We start from the raw sequence: 22,326 nt of genomic DNA on the forward strand, positions 1-22,326 counted from the left end.
GTCCGCTGACTTTCGGTCGGTTGGGTTGTCGTCGGATTGTGAATGGATGGCCCGACTGCCTGTCTCACCTAAGCGAGCGTTAGTGTTTGAATTACAGGCCGTAGGCTGAACATCTGGACGCCCTTGTGTGAGCTGCCTTATGTCTTTTTTTTTAAATTTGTTCTTGTTGTTGGTACTTGTATGGCTTCTAGCCGGTTTGGTGTTTTAAATTAGAGTTGTTTTACTGTTAAGCCCTTCAGCCTAGTTTAAAGTACTCTTTCACGTAGGCCCTTTGGTATTTAAAAAAAAAGTTGAATTTTTCAGTCTTTGGCATTCAGCTGATTCGAATTTAACTTGTTTACTTTAACCCATTGAATTTTTAAGTCTTTGGCGTTCAGCGAGTTTGAGTTTCAGTTGTTTCTTCTTAAGGCCATCAGTCTAAATTAAAGAGCTGCTTCAAGTAAGAACTTTGGTGTTTAAAAAAAATGTTTTGCAGTTTTAAGTGTTCGGGCTTCAGCCGATTTGAATTTAACTTGTTTACTTCAGCCTAAGTAAAGAACTGTTTTCAGATAAGGGCCGACCGGAGTGGCCGAGCGGTCTTAGGAGCTTCAGTCTGGAACCGCGCAACCGTTACGGTCGAGGTTCGAATCCTGCCTTGGGCATGGATGTGTGTGATGTCCTTAGGTTAGTTAAGCTTAAGTAGTTTAAAGTTCTAGGGGACTGATGACCTCAGAAGTTAAGTCCCGTAGTGCTCAGAGCCGTTTGAACCATTTTTTTAAAGATAAGGCTTGGCTTTTAAATTTCTGATTATGCTCCCATTTTAAGTTATTGGCCTTCAGCCGTTTTTAAATGAAAGTGGCTTTCAGCTGGTAATTAAGTCCCAAAGATTAAAGTTGTGTTTAAAAATTTTTTTGGGCTGTTGTAATGTTTGATCAAATAGTAAAGTTGTATGTTCGAGTATAACTGACAGCCCCTTATATTGGCCCCTTTGCACAATTTATTCTATCTGTTCTGTCCTGTGGGTTAAGCAGGGCATTTCACTTTCATTTCCGATTATAAGTGATAAACACCTATTTCATCGCCCGTCACTATGTTCGACAAAAAATTCTCACCATCTGCGTCATAACGCACAAGAAATTCCGCACGGGTGGTCCTTCGTTGCTCTTTGCGGTATTCTATTAGGCGGCGAAGAAACCAGCGAGCACTCACCCTACCCCGGCTGGTGGACGAGTACGTCAGCACTACCAACAGAGCCACCCAGTTCAACAGTGAGGTAGCTGTGATCCGTCGATCAACTCGAAAGAGAGTGTCCGCACGTTGCAGGAGTTAGAGCTGCGTGCGGCCGGCCGGTACGCGGGAGACTGGACAGGTTTGTGCGACCTCGTCCAACGACTCACCGTGCTTTTGTTCACTGTGAGCTCTCCGCTGTCTCTGGTGCTCTGGTTTTCCCAAAAAGGAACTCAGTGAGAGCTCTCTGCTGGAACGCCCCTTCCATCACAGACGCCAGTTCGAAAGCTAGTATGCCGCTGCCACTCATCGGAACTTCATGCAACAGTAGGCATTCAGCGGGAATATTGTATGATCACACACAACAAATTAAGTACTTTTCAACCGAAGCTGGCCGGGAAAAAATTTGTTGTATTACTTATTGAACACTTCTCTTATATAACGAAAAGTCAAAATCCCTCAATGCTTAACGTAGACACTACTGTACAGCAATTCGCCCAAAAGCGCTTATTCAGCAGCACGTACGATTAAAAAAAAAAAGTAGGGCGATTTGGAAGCACTGGAAATCACAGAAAGGAACATCTAGGGCCAGTTAAAAAGCAACCTCAATATAGAAGACATCGTAATAGTGGACTTCGTACACATACTGAAAAAATTTACAGACACGATTAGGAAAAGCAAAATAGCTTTCTGTCGCCGCATCCAAAGGATGAATCTCAACAGACTATCAAATGGATGTTCACTTATATCAGTCAGTTAAAAATGGATAACACATAGTGCAAATTAATTGGAAAGAAACATGGCAGAATTAGGAACTGCTCCGCAAGATATTGAAGAACAACTGGCACTCAGAATGAAATTGTAAGGTTGCAAAGATTTCTGCGGAAAACGCAAGAGGACAACTGGAGCAACTTGTACGGAAGAGAGAACATAGAGCAATGACGAGAGAAATGTGGAGGAAGAAGGTGAATGCACAGTTGAATTAAACACGTAAAGTAAGAAAGAATAAATGATAAATTGCGTGCCTGTCGAATATAGCCTCAGTTGTGCGACTGGATTGGTGATTTCCTGTCAGAAAGGCCACAATTCGTAGTAATAGACGGAAAGTCATTGGGTAAAATAAAAGTAATTTCCAGCATTCCCAAAGGAAATGTTACAGGCCCTCTATTCTTCCTGATCTCAAAATGATTTAGATAAGATATCTGTTTGGTGCGAGAAGTGACAATTGACCCTGAATAAAGGAAAGTGTGAAGTTATTCACATGAGTACTAAAAGAACTCCGCTAAATTTCTATTACGCGATAAGCCAGACAAGTATTAAGGCTGTAAATTCAACTAAATACTTAGGGATTACAATTACAAATAACCTAAATTGGAACGATCACATAGATAATGTTGTGGGTAGGGCAAACCAAAGACTGTGATTAATTGGCAGAACACTTAGAAGGTGCAACAGGTCTATTAAAGACACTGCTTACACCACGCTTGTCCGCCCTATTCTGGAGTACTGCTGTGCGGTGTGGGATCCGCGTCAGGTGGGACTGACGGATGACATCGATAAAGTACAAAGAAGGGCAGCTCGTTTTGTATTATCGCAAAATAGGGGAGATAGTACCACAGACATATGATACGTGAATTGGATTGGCAATCATTAAAACAAAGCCATTCTTCGTTACGACGGGATCTTCTCATGAAATTTCAATATCCAGTTTTCTCCTGCGATTGTGAAAATATTCTATTGGAACCCACCTACATATGGAGAAATGATCATCATGATAAGGTAAGAGAAATCATGGTTCGCACAGAAAAATTTTAGTGTTCGTTTTTCCCGTGCGCTGTTCGAGAGTGGAATGGTAGAGAGAAAGCTTTAAGGTGGTTCATTGAACCCTCTGCCAGGCACTTTATTGTGAATGGCAGAGTAATCACGTAGGTGTGGAAACAATCAGTAAAGCAGTGAAGACTGTGGATGAGGGTGTTAGCCACCGAAAAGAATCGGCTGAGAAAATACAAAAGCACACATGTATGTTGTGATTGGTTGGTCTCTTAGTACACTCTTCCAGGCGTCTCACCTTTCCTCCAGACCCCGGATGTCGATCCCCACCTCGTCCAGCAGCATACCTGGAACATACGAAAATCAAGTCCGTCACTCATCCACCGTATCACCGTAGAAGAAGAAAAAAAAACAGACACGAGGAGATACACTAAAATATACAGATCTCAAGCAAAAGCCAATCACAGTGCTGAACCAATCATTGTAGGAAGTAAATCGAAGGAATTAGAAAAAGGTACAAGCGCTTTGCAGACGATTTAGCAATAATTTCAGAAAATCTGACGCAAGCATATGGTCGAATCAATGTTCAGAGAAGAATACTCAATAGAACCGGCCTCAGAACTTCCATCTGTAAAAACCAAATTCATGATAAATGTAAATAAATGTACCAAAATACATAGAAACACAAAAAAGATGATATGGATAACCTTTTCGTTCTCTGTGCCCACAAATATGGACCTTCGTTCCTTTTTTTTGCCACAAATACTCGAATTTTTCTGCCTTTAGAACGACTGTCCACAAGTGTGGACTCTCTAGTTCTTAATTGTAACACTAGAACGCAGCACCTTGCAAAGAACGGTTCGTGTATTTGTTTAGACTTGATCCTATGCTGAAAATGGCTGCGTCTAAAAACGAAGAAGATATATAAATACTTATTATGCATAAATATTAGGCTGAGAATCTGTTATGTTCGCTAACTATTCTAGATGGTAATAATTAGTTCACATTTGCATAAATTTAGTTCATTACTATAAAATGACATACTTTTTCGCGCGCACTCTTACGTGGATCTCAGGTTGTAAGGCAGGTAAAAGAAAAATAAGTTAGATGTTTCACAACCAATGATTGTGAAACTGTAATGAAAATATGGGATATGTTTATCTTTGTAACACATTTCTGTGATATTATGTGTGTTACAATCGCACAGGACAATGGCCATTATGGATTTCTAATTATTTTATAGACCACCTGAATGTCCACTTTAGGTCTATGTACTACAGACAGTGTTCAATCAATCAAATAGCTAAACAAAACAGTCTGCGATTGATTGACTACAAAATAATAGTTAGCAATGTTATAATCAATTACAAATATGTCATGCTAATTGCCAGGAAAGGAGGGCATTTTTCTTCAGTGAATGTCTCTGGAACTGAATATGCAGACTCTGTGAAAAATCTTTGGAAACCGACAGCAGAGGTAAGATCTGACAATGCTTCTCGACGCAAAGAATGTCTCAAAATGCAGGAAACGTAGCTGCAATTCCGATACGAGAGTCATGTACATCAAATGTGAAATTTATTTATGTACTGTGGAAAACAGTTGTTTGAAACTCATACCCAAAAGTAGAGATTCTTTTATGGGCAGCACAAATTATTACACACCAGAAACGCTTGCGTGATTCTTATTTACTTGCTATCTCAGATCATCAACAAAAGTCTGTATTTGAAATCATATATTACACAAATGTTAACATTTTGAGAAACCTATTTACTGTGTACATTAGCATAGGCAGTTCACGGTTTTAAATAAAATAAATATCTGTAACAGGAAGAGAAAATACAAGGCAAAGACTATAAGTGCAGGTCCACACACATGAACTTCCATTTATACCTTAATGAATCACCATATATATATATATATATATATATATATATATATATATATATATATATATATATATATATATATATATATATATATATCCTCTGCATTTGTGTCTTGCTTGTGAATTCTTTGTAGAAATGTATGAAAGAAAAATTTCGTGTGAATCTTTTTGATGTCCTGAGTAAAGAGGATAAATATATTGGAGAAACCACACTTACAGTGGAATAGAAAGATTTCTGATAAATAAAAGGGTTAGTAGGAAAGAGCATATGATTTGATTAAAAATATCTGCAGCAAGAAATGTATATCCAGAAATATAAAACTAAAACACTGCTATAGTTTCAAGACCAGGGTGTTTACATGTCTGTGAATGCTACGATGACCTATGTGCTGGACACAATAGAGATATCTGGAAGATGGGCTGATAGAAGAATAATGGATGCAGTACAAACCAGAGATGGACGGAAAATGAGAAATAGTAAAGAGATGCACCAAAATTCAGATAAAATATCAGGCGTAATGGCCAAGCGAAAGTTAATCTTCTTTGGATATCTTTACCGAATGATCGAGAACAGGCAAACGAAAGAGATATTCCTGTTCTTCTGTAAAAATAAATCAACTATAGCATGGATTACAGGAATAAGAAAAGATCGAGAAATAGACAGCGTCACAAAATCAGAAATAGCATAAAAACTTTTAAGAATAAAACACTAAATTTAGAAGACATAGGGGGAGAAGAAATGAGAAGTCTGGAACAATAGGGACAGAAGAAAGGAGAAGACAATATTTGAGGAAAGATGATGGAGTACTGGAGAAAAAGGAAACAATGAAAAAGAAAGAAGAGAAACGGAAGCTCTCGCGTCACAGCAGTTTCTTAACATGTGAGGTTAAAAAAAATGGCCAGGTGCTGGTAGGACCCGCGCTATGAGTGATCTGTACGAACTTCATTACGTCTACAGACAGTTCATCCACTCAGAGAAGCGAGGATATCGACGATTTTTGCCTGTTCTCGACATTGATACTTGCGAGAGCAGTATCCTGGGGGTTTCAAGGGTTTCGAGAATGCTTTACTTTCAAATCCGATAACAAATGACGAAAGTAATATTTTTTCATGTGATATAATTACAGATCCAAAATTCCCTTTTCTTTCCCTTTACTTGTGATGCGAAACCATTCTTCTGGCCAGATGTCATGATTCTGTGTCGAAGGGAAGAACCATAAGGCTTTGATTGCATCGACTTAGAAGCTTATATTTATTGCACTGACAAACGACTAAAGACTTCAGTACTCCGTCTTCAGGCCACGAGTGGTCTACCGGGACCACCCGACCGCCGTGTCATCCTCAGAGGAGGATGCGGATAGGAGGGGCGTGGGGTCAGCACACCGCTTTCCTGGTCGTGATGCTGGTATTCTTGACCGAAGCCGCTACTATTCGGTCGAGTAGCTCCTCAATTGGCATCACGAGGCTGAGTGCACCCCGAAAAATGACAACAGCGCATGGCGGCCTGGAGGGTCACCCATCCAAACGCCGACCACGCCCGACAGCGCTTAAATTCGGTGATCTCACGGGAACCAGTGTATCCACTGCGGCAAGACTAAAGACTTCAGTACGTCACACAAATTTCAACTTCATACGTTTATCCGTTCGTGAGAAAAAAGGTTTTTAACAGTTGGAGGCAGGCAGGAATGCAGGCAGAAAGATGGACAAGGAAGAGTTCCGTTTTTACCGAATGAGGTACGGAACGCTATAAACCCGCCGGAAAAATCATGTCTTCTTGTTGGAAAGCATTCCATTCGCAATATCTCCTCTATTTGGAACCAAATCCACGTATTCGTGAACTTGCAGGTAGTAATGGTGAGTTCCGCCCAGTTAGCCGTCGGTCTAACGCACGGCTTTCCGGATTGGGAAGGAGCGCCTGACCCCGGCACGAATCGACCCGGCGGGATTGTGTCGTGGTCCGGTGAGCCGGCCACTCTGTGGATGGTTTTTAGGTGGTTTTCCATCTGCTTCGACGAATGCAGGTTGGTTCCCTTTATTCCGCCACAGCTACACTTTGTCGGCATTTGCTGCGCACACAAGGTCTCCATGTACGCGTAGACCACCATTACCACACAAACAGGTGGGTTACACTCGTCAGGTGTGAGACGTTACCGGTGGGGGGGGGGGGGGCGAGGGGGAGCAGGGTCCCCAGGTCCACCGGGGGCCGAACCGCACAATAACCCTGGGTTCGGTGTGGGGCGGTGGAGGGGTGAAGTGGACTGCGGTAGTCGTCGTGGGGTTGTGGACCACTGCGGCTGCGGCGGGGAAGGAGCCTCTCCGTCGTTTCTAGGTCCCCGGTTAACATACAATACAACACAATACAATGGTGAACTCACAGATGCAAACACTATCTGATAAACAAACTCTGACACAAGTAATTGTCCATTCTAGTTAATACACTTGTGTCCAAAATTAAAACAACAAACAGATATTTCCCCGTTCTGTGCCTAATTCACGATATAATCATACAGACTGTCAACAAGATGTCAGATGTTCGTACGATCGTGTTCTGCACGGAAGATGGCATTCTGGTTAACGGACAGCCATGCCAACTATGAAGTCAGGGCACCTATGAAACGAGGTAGTGTTTGCCACAATCGCGGCTTGCACAGTCACAGACGGTGCAGCATGGAACAGAGAAGACGCCTACCACACTCTCTGCCGTGGAGGGCCATAGGTTGATTGGGAGCAGGGCAGTCGCAAAACTCATTTCGCCTGTTGGGTTAGTGCGAACCGTTATGTTCTTTCTCGGATGTGGCGAAAGTTTACAGATATCGAAACTGTATCCCAGAGACCAGGACAGGGTTGACCACATGTGGCGTCAGAAAGAGAGGACCCGTATTTGGCTGTAAGGGCACAACGGTATGGTATACTAATGCCGTGCTCTTAATGGCAGATATACAGGAGGTGGGCTAAAAGATAGGAATACCAACACAACACATTACCCTGCGTGATATGGTGAAGTAAACCAGTTGTTATCCAGCTTCCAGTTTTCTCAGAATGGACAGTTCCTGTATAGCATACAAGGAAACCCCATATTCTTCCTACGACATAGCGGCAAGTTCTGGTATCAATGACAGCAATCAAGCACCCATCCATCCGTAAGTAGACCACAAAGCCTAAATAATAATGAGATGTGATGGCTGTAGTGACCAGGGGAGATACGACCATTCATCTTAGTGCCCAAAAAACCTGTCCTGGACGGTGCAAGCTCTGTGAATAGGGGCCATGTGCTCTTGGAACACAGCATCACCATTGAGGAACAGACACAATAACATGAGATGTACTTGATGAGCCAGAATGTGGACATCATCTTTGACAGTTATGCAATCTTGTAGAATAACCAGAGTGCCCCTGGAATCTTTCTTTCTTTTACTGTGCCTTTTCCCGCGGTTTCGCAGGGTAGGAATGGTTAGAACGGATTTGGCAAAGATTAATTTTGAGCGGTGGCTGGATACTCTTCCCGCCAACACCCTATACCCCCCAGGATGGAATTCGTGTACCACAGCTGTCAGCATCTAGAGCAATCCATGGAACAGAGCGAACACGTTCAGATCTCTGCGAGTCGTGTAACTGAGGCGGAACGTGGGTACCAGATCGGTATTCAGTTAGTGGGGTGTGGAAAACCGCCTAAAAACCAGATCCAGGCTGACCGGCACACCGGCCGACGACGTTAATCCGCTGGGCGGATTAGATCCAGGGCCGGCGACCCGAGTCCAGCAAAACAGCGTGTTAGCGCTCTAGGCTAACCAGGCGGGTCCATGGAATACCACCATATGGCTGCCCAAATCTTTGCCGAGTCTCTGCGATATTCCTCTCTTTGGACTTAAACTCGGTCAGAAATTTCAAGCAGTGTCCGACCAAACGACTTTCCTTCATTGCTCCATACTGCAGGTTTTATGGGCATCTGCATCAACGATCAGTGCTTTTGGAAGCACTGCTCTACCAGAAATTCCCTCCTTCCAGATTTCGCTCCGTGTTGTTTTCCTGCGACTCATTTCTTCAGGGATTTTTGCAGCCGTCCTACAATTTTTTGTCACAATCCTCATCAACGACAGTCTGTCACAATCACTCAACACGCACTTTCATCCGCGTTGTACCTTAGCGGGTGATGTTTTTCCGCTTTCCTTGTACGCTGCACAAATCTTCGCTACGGTGCCCATTGAAGCACCAAACACTTTGGCCACCTCGCCTGCGGAAGGACACATCATACGAGCACCAACATTTTGCCCACGTTCGAATTCATTCATCTCCGACATGCCGCACTCACAACTGATCAGGACACTGTTTTGACCACGTCTGACACCGGCAACGTACTGCGGACATCGCGCAGGTGTCATTCGTGGTCAGATATAGCAGCGTAACCTGCAGGCTTCACTATGATCAGCATTTATGTTCAGGCATGCAGTTTTCGCCGTGTTTCCTATTTTTTGGCCAACCCCTGTACTTGCCAGTGGCCTTTACACTGAAGTGCCAAAGAAACTGGTACAGGCATGCGTATTCAAATACAGATATACCAGGTGACCAAAAAGTCAGTATAAATTTGGAAACTTAATAAACCATGGAATGATGTAGATAGAGAGGTAAAAATTGACACACATGCTTGGAATGACATGGGGTTTTATTGGAACAAAAAAAAGACAAAGTTCACAAAATGTCCGACAGATCGCGCTGGACAGCAAAACTGCTACCGTGACGGGTGAGAGGTACGCCGATATGTTACAGAATCGCATCATCCCCAGCCTGGCTGATAAACACCTGCTGGAACGTACTACGTTTATGCAGGATGGCACTCCACCCCATATTGGCTCTGAGCACTATGGGACTTAACATCTATGGTCATCAGTCCCCTAGAACTTTAACTACTTAAACCTCACTAACAACACCCAGTTTTCACGAGGCAGAGAAAATCCCTGACCCCGCCGGGAATCGAACCCGGGAACCCGGGGGTGAGAAGCGCCACCCCATATTGCTAGACGCGTGAAAGATCTCTTGTGCGCGTCGTTTGGTGATGATCGTGTGCTGAGCCGCCACATTCGTCATGCTTGGCCTCCCAGGTCCCCAGACCTCAGTCGGCGCGATTATTGACTTTGGGGTTACCTGAAGTCGCAAGTGTATCGTGATCGACCGACATCTCTAGGGATGCTGAAAGACAACATCCGACACCAATGCCTCACCATAACTCCGGACATGCTTTAAAGTGCTGTTCAGAACATTATTCCTCGACTACAGCTATTGTTGAGGAATGATGTTGGACATATTGAGCATTTCCTGTAAAGAACATCATCTTTGCTTTGTCTTACTTTGTTATGCTAATTATTGCTATTCTGATCAGATGAAGCGCCATCTGTCGGACATTTTTGAACGTTGGTATTTCTTGGTTCTAAGAAAACCCCATATCATTCCAAGCATGTGTGTCAATTTGTACCTATCTATCTACATTATTCCGTGATTTATTCAGTTTTCAAATTTATACTGAATTTTTGATCACCCTGTGGGTAAACAGGCAGAATACGCCGCTGCGGTCGGCAACGACCATACAAGACAACAAGTGTCTGGTGGAGTTGTCAGATCGGTTACTGCTGGTTGTCAAGACTTAAGTGAGTTTGAACGTAGCGTTATAGTCGGCGCGCGTACGTACGATGGGACACAGCATCTCCGAGGTAGCGATGAGATGGGGTTTTTTCCGTACGGCCATCTCACGAGGGTGTCGTGAATATTAGGAATCCGGTAAAACATCAAATGCCTGACGTCGCTGGGGCCGAAAGACGGTCCTGCACGACGGGAGTGACGACGACTGCAGAGAGGTTCAGCGTGAGAGGAGTGCAACCTTTCCGCAAGCTGCTGCAGATTTCAGTGCTGGGCCTTCAACAAGTACCAGAGTGCGAACCGTTCGACATCATCGATATGGGCTTTCAGAGCCAAAACCCAACCGTGTACCCTTGATCACTGCATGACACAAAGCTTTAAGTCTCGCCTGGGCCTGTCAACACAAACATTGGACTGTTGATGACTGGAAACATGTTGCCTGGTCGGACGAATCTTGTTTCAAACTGTATCGAGCGGATGTACGTGTACGGCTATGGAGGCAACCTCATGAACACATGGACCTTGGATGTCAGTAGGTGCCTCTTCAAGCTGGTGGAGGTTCTGTAATGTCTTTTCCAGAAAGGTGATATCGCCACCATTATATGCTGTGTTTAACTGTTAGCTATCCGTTCCCGAGCAAGTATGACGAAAAATTTTACAAATGTGTAATGGACCCTGTGAAGTACATCGAAGAGCCAAAGAAACTGGAACACCTGGCTAATATCGTGTATGGTCCCAACTAGCACGCAGAAGGGCAGCAACACGGCGTGGCATGAACTCAACTAATGTCTGGAGTAGTCCTGGAAGGAATCGTGGAGGTCTGACCATAAATCAGTGAGAGTACGAGGGGGTGGAGATCTCTACTGAACAGCACGTGGCAAGGCATCCCATTCATGCTCAATAATGTCCAAGTCTGGGGAGTCTGGCGGCCAGCGGAAGTGTTTAAAGTGTTCCTCGAGCCACTCTGTAGCCATTCTGGCCGAGTGATGTGTAGCATTGTCCTGCTGGAATTGCCCAAGTCCGTAGCAATGAGGCGCTACAGTCAGGAACCGGGCGACCGCTACGGTTGCAGGTTCGAATCCTGCCTCGGGCATGGATGTGTGTGATGTCCTTAGGTTAGTTAGGTTTAAGCCCTAAGTTCTAGGGGACTGATGACCTCAGAAGTTAAGTCCCATAGTGTTCAGAGCCATTTGAACCGTAGCAATGCCCAGTGGGCATGAACCGATGCAGGTGATCAGACAGGATGCTTACGTACGTATCACCTGTCAGAGTCGTATCTAGACGAATCAGGGGTCACATGTCACTCCAACTGCACACGCCCCACACCATTACAGAGCCTCCACCAGCTCGAAGAGTCCCCTGCTGACATGCAGAGTCTATGGATTCAAGAGGTTCTCTCAATACCTGGACACGTGCATCCGCCTGATACAATTTGGCACGAGTCTCGTCCAACCAAGCAACATGTTTCCAGTCATGAACAGTCCAATTTTGGTGTTGACGGGCCCAGGCGAGCGTAAAGCTTTGTGTTCTACAGTCATCAGGGGTACACGTATGGACGTTTGGCTGCGAAAGCCTATATCGACGATGTTTCATTGGATAATTCACACGCTGACACTTTTACACGGCCCAGCATTAAAATCTGCAACAATTTACTGAAGGATTGCACTCCTGTGATGTTCATCGATTCTCTTCAGTTGTTATTGGTGCCGTTCTTGTAGGATCTTTTCCCGGTCGCAGAAATTTCTGAGATTTGATGTTTTCGCGGATTTCTGACATTCACGATACACTCCGCAAATTTTCGTACAAGAAAATCCTCAGTTCATCGCGTTCTCCCATTGCTCGTGCGCAAAATACCACGTGCAAATTAATTCAAATCTTGATAACCTTTCATTGTACCCTCAGTAAACGATCTAACAACTGCGCCAGACACTTGTCTTATATAGGCGATACCGACCGCAGCGCCTTATCTGCGTGCCTACGTACACTATGTGATGAAAAGTATCCGGACACCTGACTCAAAATGACCTACAAGTATGTGGCGCCCTCCATCGGTAATGCTCGAATTCAATACGGTGTTGGCCCACCATTAGCCTTGACGACAGCTTCCACTCTCACAGGCATACGTTCAATCAGGTGCTGAAAGCTTCCTTGGGGAATGGCAGCCCGTTCTTCAGGCAGTACTGCACTGAGGAGAGGTACCGATGTCGGTCGGTGAGGCCTGGCACGAAGTCGGCGTTCCAAAACATCCCAAAGGTGTTCTATAGCATTCAGGTCAGGGCTCTGTGCAGGCCAGTCCATTACAAGGATGTTATTGTCGTGTAACCACTCCGCCACAAGCCGTACATTATGAACAGGTGCTCGATCATGTTGAAAGATGCAGTCGCCATCTCCGAATTGGTCTCCAACAGTGGGAAGCAAGAAGTTGCTTAAAAAAACCACGCAAAACAACAAGGTGCGCCAGCCCCCTCCATGAAAAACATGACCGTACCATAACACCGCCGCCTATGTTTTTTACTGTAGGGACTACACACGTTCGCGTATGACGTTTACCCCACATTCGTCATTCCCACACCCTATCATCGAGTCGCCATACTATGAACCGTGATTCGTCGCTCAACACAACGTTTTCCACTGCTCAATCGTCGAATGTTTACTCTCCTCACGCCAAGCGAGGCGTCGTTTGGCATTTACCGGCATGTATGAGCAGACGCTCGACCATGAAATCCAAGTTTTCTGACCTCCCGCCTAACTGTCATAATACTTGCAGTGGATCCTGATGCAGTTTGGAATTCTAGTGTGATGGTCTGGATAGATGTCTGCCTATTACACATTACGACCCTCTTCAACTGTCGGTGGTCTCTGTCAGTCAACAGACGAGGTCGGCCTGTACGCTTTTGTGTTGTACATGTCTCTTTCCACTTCACTATCACTTCGGAAACTGTGGTCCTAGGGATGTTTAGGACTGTGGAAGTCTCGCGTACACACGTTCGAAGCTCGTGAGTTCTGGGGAGCGCCCCATTCTGCTCTCTGACGATGTCTAATGGCTACTGATGTCGCTGGTATGGAGTACCTGGCAGTAGGTGGCAGCGAAATGCACCTAATTTGAAAAGCGTACGTTTTAGGGGACGTCCGGATACTTTTGATCACATAGTGTATCTCTGTATTTGAATACGCATACTTACAGCAGTTTCTTAGGCGCTTAAGTGTAGTTTGATCAAAGACGTTTTATAGAATCGACATAGTATGCGTTTGTGTCGGCCTGTGTTTAGCACTACACTGCTGACGTCACACGGTCGTGTGCTCGGGCTGGATTTACCGCAGGCCACGGGTGCACAGCAGTGACGTCACAGCCGTGCCGCGAGCTGTGTTTTCCTGTAAGCGGCCCACGGGGCTCCATCTGACCGGCTTGAGTACAGACAGAAAAGCTGAAGGCCTGTAACGACGGCAGGCGGTTTTATCTCGCAGGCCGCGCTGCTCCAGCTTGTCAGCTTAGCGGTTATTTGTTCGCGGAAAAGGCGGCCTTGCATCCTAAACCGCACCTGAGCGCTGCTTCCCGCTTCTGCGACGTAATACGCCCGAAACAACCTAACCTCTTTCCTCATGACCCGTTCTGTGACCTGAATTACACTACGGGCAAATAAAATTGCTACACCACGAAGATGACGTGCTAGAGGCGCGAAATTTAACAGACAGGAAGAAGATGCCGTGATATGCAAATGATTAGCTTATCAGAACATTCACATAATGTTGGCGCCGGTGGCGACACCTACAACGTGCTGACATGAGGAAAGTTTCCAACCGATTACTCATACACAAACAGCAGTTGACCGGCGTTGCCTGGTTGGACGTTGTTGTGATACCTCGTGTAAGGAGGAAAGAATGCGTACTTTCATACAGGTCGGATTGTAGCCTATCGCTATTGCGGTTTATCATATCGCGACATTGCTGCTCGCGTTGGTCGACATCCAATGACTGTTAGCAGAATATGGAATCGGTGGGTTCAGGAGGGTGATACGGAACGCCGTGCTGGATCCCAACGGCCTCGTATCACTAGCAGTCCAGATGACAGGCATCTTATCCACATGACTGTAATGAATCGTGCAGCCACGTCTCGATCCCTGAGTCAACAAATGGGAACGTTCGCAATACCACAACCATCTGCACGAACAGTTCGACGACGTTTGCAGCAGCATGGACAATCAGCTCGGAGACCGTGGCTGCGGTTACCCTTGACGCTGCATCATAGACAGAAACTTCAACGATGGTGTACTCGACGCCGGACCTGGGTGCACGAATGGCAAAACGTCATTTTTTCGGATGAACCCAAGTTCTGTTTACAGCATAGTGATGGTCGCATCCATGTTGGGCGATATCGCGGTGAACGCACATTGTAAGCGTGTATTCGTCATCGCCATACTGGCGTATCACCAAGAGTGATGGTATGGGATGGCATTGGTTACACGTCCAGTCATCTCTTGTTCGCATTGACGGCACTTTGAACAGTGGACGTTACATTTCAGATGTGTTACGACCCGGGTCTGTACCCTTCATTCGATCCCTGCGAAACACTACATTTCAGCAGGATAATGCACGACCGCATGTTACAGGTCCTGCACGGGCTTTTATGGATACAGAAAAAGGTTCGACTGCTGCCCTGGCCAGCACATTCTCCAGATCTCAATTGAAAATTTCTGGTCAATGGTGGCCGAGCAACTGGCTCGTCACAATAAGCCAGTCACTACTCTTGATGAACTGTGGTATCGTGTTGAAGCTGCATGGTAAGCTGTACCTGTACACGCCATCCGAGCTCTGTTTGACTGAATTCCCAGGCGTATCAATGCCGTTATTACGGCCAGAGGTGGTTGTACTGGGTACTGATTTCTCATGATCTATGCACCCACACTGCTTGAAAATGTAACCACATGTCACTACTAGAATAATACACCCCTGGAAATGGAAAAAAGAACACATTGACACTGGTGTGTCAGACCCACCATACTTGCTCCGGACACTGCGAGAGGGCTGTACAAGCAATGATCACACGCACGGCACAGCGGACACACCAGGAACCGCGGTGTTGGCCGTCGAATGGCGCTAGCTGCGCAACATTTGTGCACCGCCGCCGTCAGTGTCAGCCAGTTTGCCGTGGCATACGGAGCTCCATCACAGTCTTTAACACTGGTAGCATGCCGCGACAGCGTGGACGTAAACCGTATGTGCAGTTGACGGACTTTGAGCGAGGGCGTATGGTGGGCATGCGGGAGGCCGGGTGGACGTACCGCCGAATTGCTCAACACGTGGGGCGTGAGGTCTCCACAGTACATCGATGTTGTCGCCAGTGGTCGGCGGAAGGTGCACGTGCCCGTCGACCTGGGACCGGACCGCAGCGACGCACGGATGCACGCCAAGACCGTAGGAACCTACGCAGTGCCGTAGGGGACCGCACCGCCACTTCCCAGCAAATTAGGGACACTGTTGCTCCTGGGGTATCGGCGAGGACCATTCGCAACCGTCTCCATGAAGCTGGGCTACGGTCCCGCACACCGTTAGGCCGTCTTCCGCTCACGCCCCAACATCGTGCAGCCCGCCTCCAGTGGTGTCGCGACAGGCGTGAATGGAGGGACGAATGGAGACGTGTCGTCTTCAGCGATGAGAGTCGCTTCTGCCTTGGTGCCAATGATGGTCGTATGCGTGTTTGGCGCCGTGCAGGTGTGCGCCACAGTAAGGACTGCATACGACCGAGGCACACAGGGCCAACACCTGGCATCATGGTGTGGGGAGTGATCTCCTACACTGGCCGTACACCTCTGGTCATCGTCGAGGGGACACTGAATAGTGCGTGGTACATCCAAACCGTCATCGAACCCATCGTTCTACCATTCCTAGACCGGCAAGGGAACTTGCTGTTCCAACAGGACAATGCACGTCCGCATGTATCCCGTGCCACCCAACGTGCTCTAGGAGGTGTAAGTCAACTACCCTGGCCAGCAAGATCTCTGGATCCGTCCCCCATTGAGCATGTTTGGGACTGGATGAAGCGTCGTCTCACGCGGTCTGCACGTCCAGCACGAACGCTGGTCCAACTGAGGCGCCAGGTGGAAATGGCATGGCAAGCCGTTCCACAGGACTACATCCAGCATCTCTACGATCGTCTCCATGGGAGAATAGCAGCCTGCATTGCTGCGGAAGGTGGATATACACTGTACTAGTGCCGACATTGTGCATGCTCTGTTGCCTGTGTCTATGTGCCTGTGGTTCTGTCAGTGTGATCATGTGATGTATCTGACCCCAGGAATGTGTCAATAAAGTTTCCCCTTCCTGGGACAATGAATTCACGGTGTTCTTATTTCAATTTCTAGGAGTGTATATTTGTCCACTCTATACCCGTATATCATCTGCATTTCTTCTTGGTGTAGCAATTTTAATGGCCAGTAGTGTATTTTTAGTCTCTCACTGCATAACCTTAGCCATTCAGTATTGCCTTATTCAATTCTACTTCATTTGCGGTCCTTTCCCCACAAATACCTTCAGTTCGAAGACCAGTTTGACACAGATCTCCACGCTACTACATCCTGTGCCAGCCTCTTCATCTTTGAATAACTACTGCAAACTACACACTTCGGAAACTGCTTACTGTATCCGCCTCTTGGTATCAGACAATGGACAAGGCTCCGACGAGTATTTTGATGCGTATTATACAGGGAGACAATTATTGAACTATAAGTAAAAAATAACGTAAATTAGTTACAAACTAGGACGTGCACACAATTCATTCTACATGTCAACGTCTGATTTAGGTTATGACACATTCGATATGTTGCTGCCATTGGCGATGACATGGCGCAGACGAACAGTGAAATACTGCATGACCCGCTGAAGCGTCGGAACATCATGTCGGTGGCCTCCTGAATGGCTATTTTCAGCTCGGCAATGTGTTTGGCGTTATTGCTGTACACCTTAATATGGCCCCACAAAAAGGGGTCGCATGTGTTCAGATCGAGAGAATATGGGAGCGAATCGAGCCCTATGCCAGTGGCCTCTGGATATGCCAGACCCGGAATACGGACCCCAAAGTGCTCCTTCAGGAAATCACTCTCCTGTTTAGATGGGGGTCGAGTTCCGTCTTTGATGAACCACATCTTGTCGAAACCAGGGTAACATTGGATAATGGGGATGAACTCATGTTCCAAAACCTCCACATACAGTTCGGTAGCCACCGTGCCATCGAGGAATACCGCACGCATTATTCCGTGACTGGACATTGCACATCACACTCACCCATGGAGGGTGAAGAGACTCCTCGATCGCGAAATGCGGAAATACGAACTCTCAGTCCACAAATGCGCCAATTTTGCTTATTGAGGAACCCATCCAAATGAAAGTGGGCTTCGTCTCTAAATCAAAACGTGCATGCGCTTATTAATTCCCACCGTGCCCCGCGGCCAACCATGTTGTTTTAACCTCCTAGCCGGCTGAGGTGACCGAGCGGTTCTAGGCGCTACAGTCTGGAACCGAACGACTGCTACGGTCGCAGGTTCGAATCCTTCCTCGGCCATGGATGTGTGTGATGTCCTTAGGTTAGTTAGGTTTAAGTAGTTCTAGGGGACTGATGACCTCAGCCAGTCCAATAGTGCTCAGAGCCATTTGAACCATTTTTTGAACCTCCTAATGAAAACTGTTCAGAAGTTATGACGGTTTTATTTCACCCTGGATCTATAAGGGACAGCAGAGGGCGTATAACACTACCTACAGAAAAACCAGAAAGCACTTTTGTGTTACTCGATGACTTTCCGCGAATTACTACGAACTGTGACCTCTCTAAACCAAACCACATTCACATCAAAGTCTGCTCGCCAAACCTGTGGATAACGGTGTTGGCGAAACACAAGCGCTGTTACCATGGTCCTAGGGCTTAATGACTGATGGCTTGAGATTCTATGTGGGAACAGGTGGAGGTATTCAACAACAATTTGACACAATGTCTCCCTGTTCATTCCCACCTGTTGTACAGCTCGCCTCGTCGATTTCCTGGGGCTGGTTTGAAACACGGCGCGTGTCTTCTCGATGTTCCCAGGCGTTTTCAAGCTTTTTGGAAGAGGGACATTGCCAACAATTATCACGAACACTACCTGTTCTCTCAAAACTTGCGATTCAAGTTCTTGATTGTTCGCACAGCTGCACCGGTTGTCCTCAGTTTGAACTCGGCCGCAGTTGGGCTGTTCTTGCTCGCATAGTAGGCCTTCACAAGCGCTATACGCTAACCCGTGACATACTCATGTGCAAATGGTCGACAACAATAAGGCGCCTGCGTATTGTAATTTCCATCATGCCCTGTGGCCAACTGTGCAGTTTTAACGTCGTAACGCAAACCGTTCATGAAGTAAGACGATTTTATTTCATAATAAGTAGTTCAATAATTGTCACCCTGCACACATATATTATACATGAACTACGAAAACTGCGAGGGGTGTGGGGCTCCAATATATACACTCCTGGAAATGGAAAAAAGAACACATTGACACCGGTGTGTCAGACCCACCATACTTGCTCCGGACACTGCGAGACGGCTGTACAAGCAATGATCACACGCACGGCACAGCGGACACACCAGGAACCGCGGTGTTGGCCGTCGAATGGCGCTAGCTGCGCAGCATTTGTGCACCGCCACCGTCAGTGTCAGCCAGTTTTCCGTGGCATACGGAGCTCCATCGCAGTCTTTAACACTGGTAGCATGCCGCGACAGCGTGGACGTGAACCGTATGTGCAGCTGACGGACTTTGAGCGAGGGCGTATAGTGGGCATGCGGGAGGCCGGGTGGACGTACCGCCGGATTGCTCAACACGTGGGGCGTGAGGTCTCCACAGTACATCGATGTTGTCGCCAGTGGTCGGCGGAAGGTGCACGTGCCCGTCGACCTGGGACCGGACCGCAGCGACGCACGGATGCACGCCAAGACCGTAGGATCCTACGCAGTGCCGTAGGGGACCGCACCCCCACTTCCCAGCAAATTAGGGACACTGTTGCTCCTGGGGTATCGGCGAGGACCATTCGCAACCGTCTCCATGAAGCTGGGCTACGGTCCCGCACACCGTTAGGCCGTCTTCCGCTCACGCCCCAACATCGTGCAGCCCGCCTCCAGTGATGTCGCGACAGGCGTGAATGGAGGGACGAATGGAGACGTGTCGTCTTCAGCGATGAGAGTCGCTTCTGCCTTGGTGCCAATGATGGTCGTATGCGTGTTTGGCGCCGTGCAGGTGAGCGCCACAATCAGGACTGCATACGACCGAGACACACAGGGCCAACACCCGGCATCATGGTGTAGGGAGCGATCTCCTACACTGCCCGTACACCTCTGGTGATCGTCGAGGGGACACTGAATAGTGCACGGTACATCCAACCCGTCATCGAACCCATCGTTCTACCATTCCTAGACCGGAAAGGGAACTTGCTGTTCCAACAGGACAATTCACGTCCGCATGTATCCCGTGCCACCCAACGTGCTCTAGAAGGTGTAAGTCAACTACCCTGGCCAGCAAGATCTCCGGATGTGTCCCCCATTGAGCATGTTTGGGACTGGATGAAGCGTCGTCTCACGGGGTCTGCACGTCCAGCACGGACGCTGGTCCAACTGAGGCGCCAGGTGGAAATGGCATGGCAAGCCGTTCCACAGGACTACATCCAGCATCTCTACGATCGTGTCCATGGGAGAATAGCAGCCTGCATTGCTGCGAAAGGTGGATATACACTGTACTAGTGCCGACATTGTGCATGCTCTGTTGCCTGCGTCTATGTGCCTGTGGTTCTGTCAGTGTGATCATGTGATGTATCTGACCCCAGGAATGTGTCAATAAAGTTTCCCCTTCCTGGGACAATGAATTCACGGTGTTCTTATTTCATTTTCCAGGAGTGTATGTGATAGTAATGTATCGACACGATACACATTTTTTCAGCACTACAAAATATAGGTAAATTTTCATGCGTGTCTTGAAGTATTACACTTAAACTATTCCCGATGCGAACTTTTTACTGGAGGGTCCGTTCTTCCCAATATTTTCACATGCATATCATCAACCTCTAAACATGTGCCATGCCTCTACGATTTTTAACCTCCCACACTTCACACCGTTAAGAAACTGACCATTCCCTGATGTTTCAAGACTCCTCCTAACAATCAATCCTTTTTTTTTTTAGGTCAAATTCTGCCACAAATTTATTTTCTCATCAATTTTCTTCACTAGCACCTCATTAATTACTCGATCTATACCCGTATAATTCAGCACTCTTCTGCAGCAACACAATTCAGAGGTTTTCGTTCTCTTCTTGCCTCAACCGCTTACCGTGTACATTTCACTTCCATGCAAGGCTACACTCAACACAGGTACCTTCACAAATGACTTGATAACAAATTTATATTATATTTTAACAAACTCTTCCTTCCCTGAAATTCTTTTCTTGCTATTCCCAGTCTGTATTTTAGATCCTCTCTTCTTCAGGCGTCATTGGTTACTTTGATGCCCAGATAGCAAAACTAATGTACGACTTTCAGCGTTTCATTTCCTAATCCAATTCCCTCAGCGGCGCTTGATTTAATTCGACTACTTTTCATTAACCACGTTTTGCTTTTGTCAATGTTCATCATATCTCCTCCTCAGTTTCACCTTGAGGTACGGCGTTATCCTAGCAACACCATCCCACAACATTGGATTGGAAGAAGTAGACAACAAGATTTTGTTCAATGCTTTTGGCCTCCTAGCTCACCAGACTCTACACCTTGCGGTTTTGTCTGTCGTGGTATATAGAAAGACAGAGTGTTTGTCCCATATGTTGCAGCTACTCTTCAAGAGCTGAGGAATCGAACTGTTGAAGCTGTCCGTTCGTTTCAACTACTCCTCCAAGTCCATTGCTGTCCCTGACAGAATTACAATGTCATCGACAAGCATCAAATTTTTTATTTCTTCCCCCTGAACTTTAACTCCTTCTTCAAATTTTTCTTTCGTTTCCTTTACCGCTTGCTCAATGTGCAGATTTAATGACACCTGGGATAGGTTACAACCCTGTCTCACTCCCGTATCGGCCACTTCTTCCCTTTTATCCCCTTCGACTCTTGGATCTGCACTCTGGTTTCAGTACAAGCTGTATACAATCTTTCGCTTACTGTACAGGGTATATGAAAAAGAAAGAACGGTTTTCAGTTGTTTATTATAGGCAAACTACGAAAGATTAAAGCCTATCGTGCATGTGACTGGATGCAGGAAGGTTCAAAGTTTTTTGATCGCACAGACACTATATCATACATTCAACATAATCACCATGCGTTTCTCGAGAAATATGAAACAGTAGTCCATTTCACTCCGCACACAAATCATTGAATTGGCAGCTTCAACAATTCGATTCCTCAGCTCTTGAAGAGTAGCTGCCACAGACGGGACAAAGACTCCGTCTTTCTATATGCCACAACAGAAAAAAAAGAACGCAAGGTGTGAAGTCCGGTGACCTAGGAGGCCAAAACCATTTAAAGTCAGTAAATCTTTTGGTCCCTTAGTGTCGATCCGGGTATGGCTGCATAGCGGTCATGAAAACGCGCGGAAGTGATATTGTTGCTTCCTACCAATCTCAAATAAAACAATCTGATGCTCCATGTCCAAAGAATGTTAGGTATTTAGTGACTTGTTACTACACTAGTGGCCAATAAAATGGCTACACCACGAAGATGACGTGCTACAGACGCAAAATTTACCCGACAGGAAGAAGATGCTGCGATATCCAAATGATTAGCTATTAAAAGCATTCACACAAGGTTGGCGCCGGTGGCGTCACCTACAACGTGCTGACACGAG

General features: G+C 46.4%; 1 protein-coding gene across 1 annotated transcript in view; it reads right to left on the bottom strand.

Moving 5' to 3' along the window:
• The window catches only part of LOC126295146 (high affinity cGMP-specific 3',5'-cyclic phosphodiesterase 9A-like), a 2,007,270-nt gene that overhangs the window by 148,424 nt on the left and 1,836,520 nt on the right, over nucleotides 1–22,326 (bottom strand). Inside the window, exon 6 of the mRNA XM_049987432.1 lies at nucleotides 3,275–3,323. Within this exon, the coding sequence (XP_049843389.1) occupies nucleotides 3,275–3,323 (49 nt within the window). The remainder of the gene's footprint in view (nucleotides 1–3,274; nucleotides 3,324–22,326) is intronic.

This window comes from Schistocerca gregaria, chromosome 11 (genome assembly GCF_023897955.1).
Source record: "Schistocerca gregaria isolate iqSchGreg1 chromosome 11, iqSchGreg1.2, whole genome shotgun sequence".
NCBI lineage: Eukaryota > Metazoa > Arthropoda > Insecta > Orthoptera > Acrididae > Schistocerca > Schistocerca gregaria.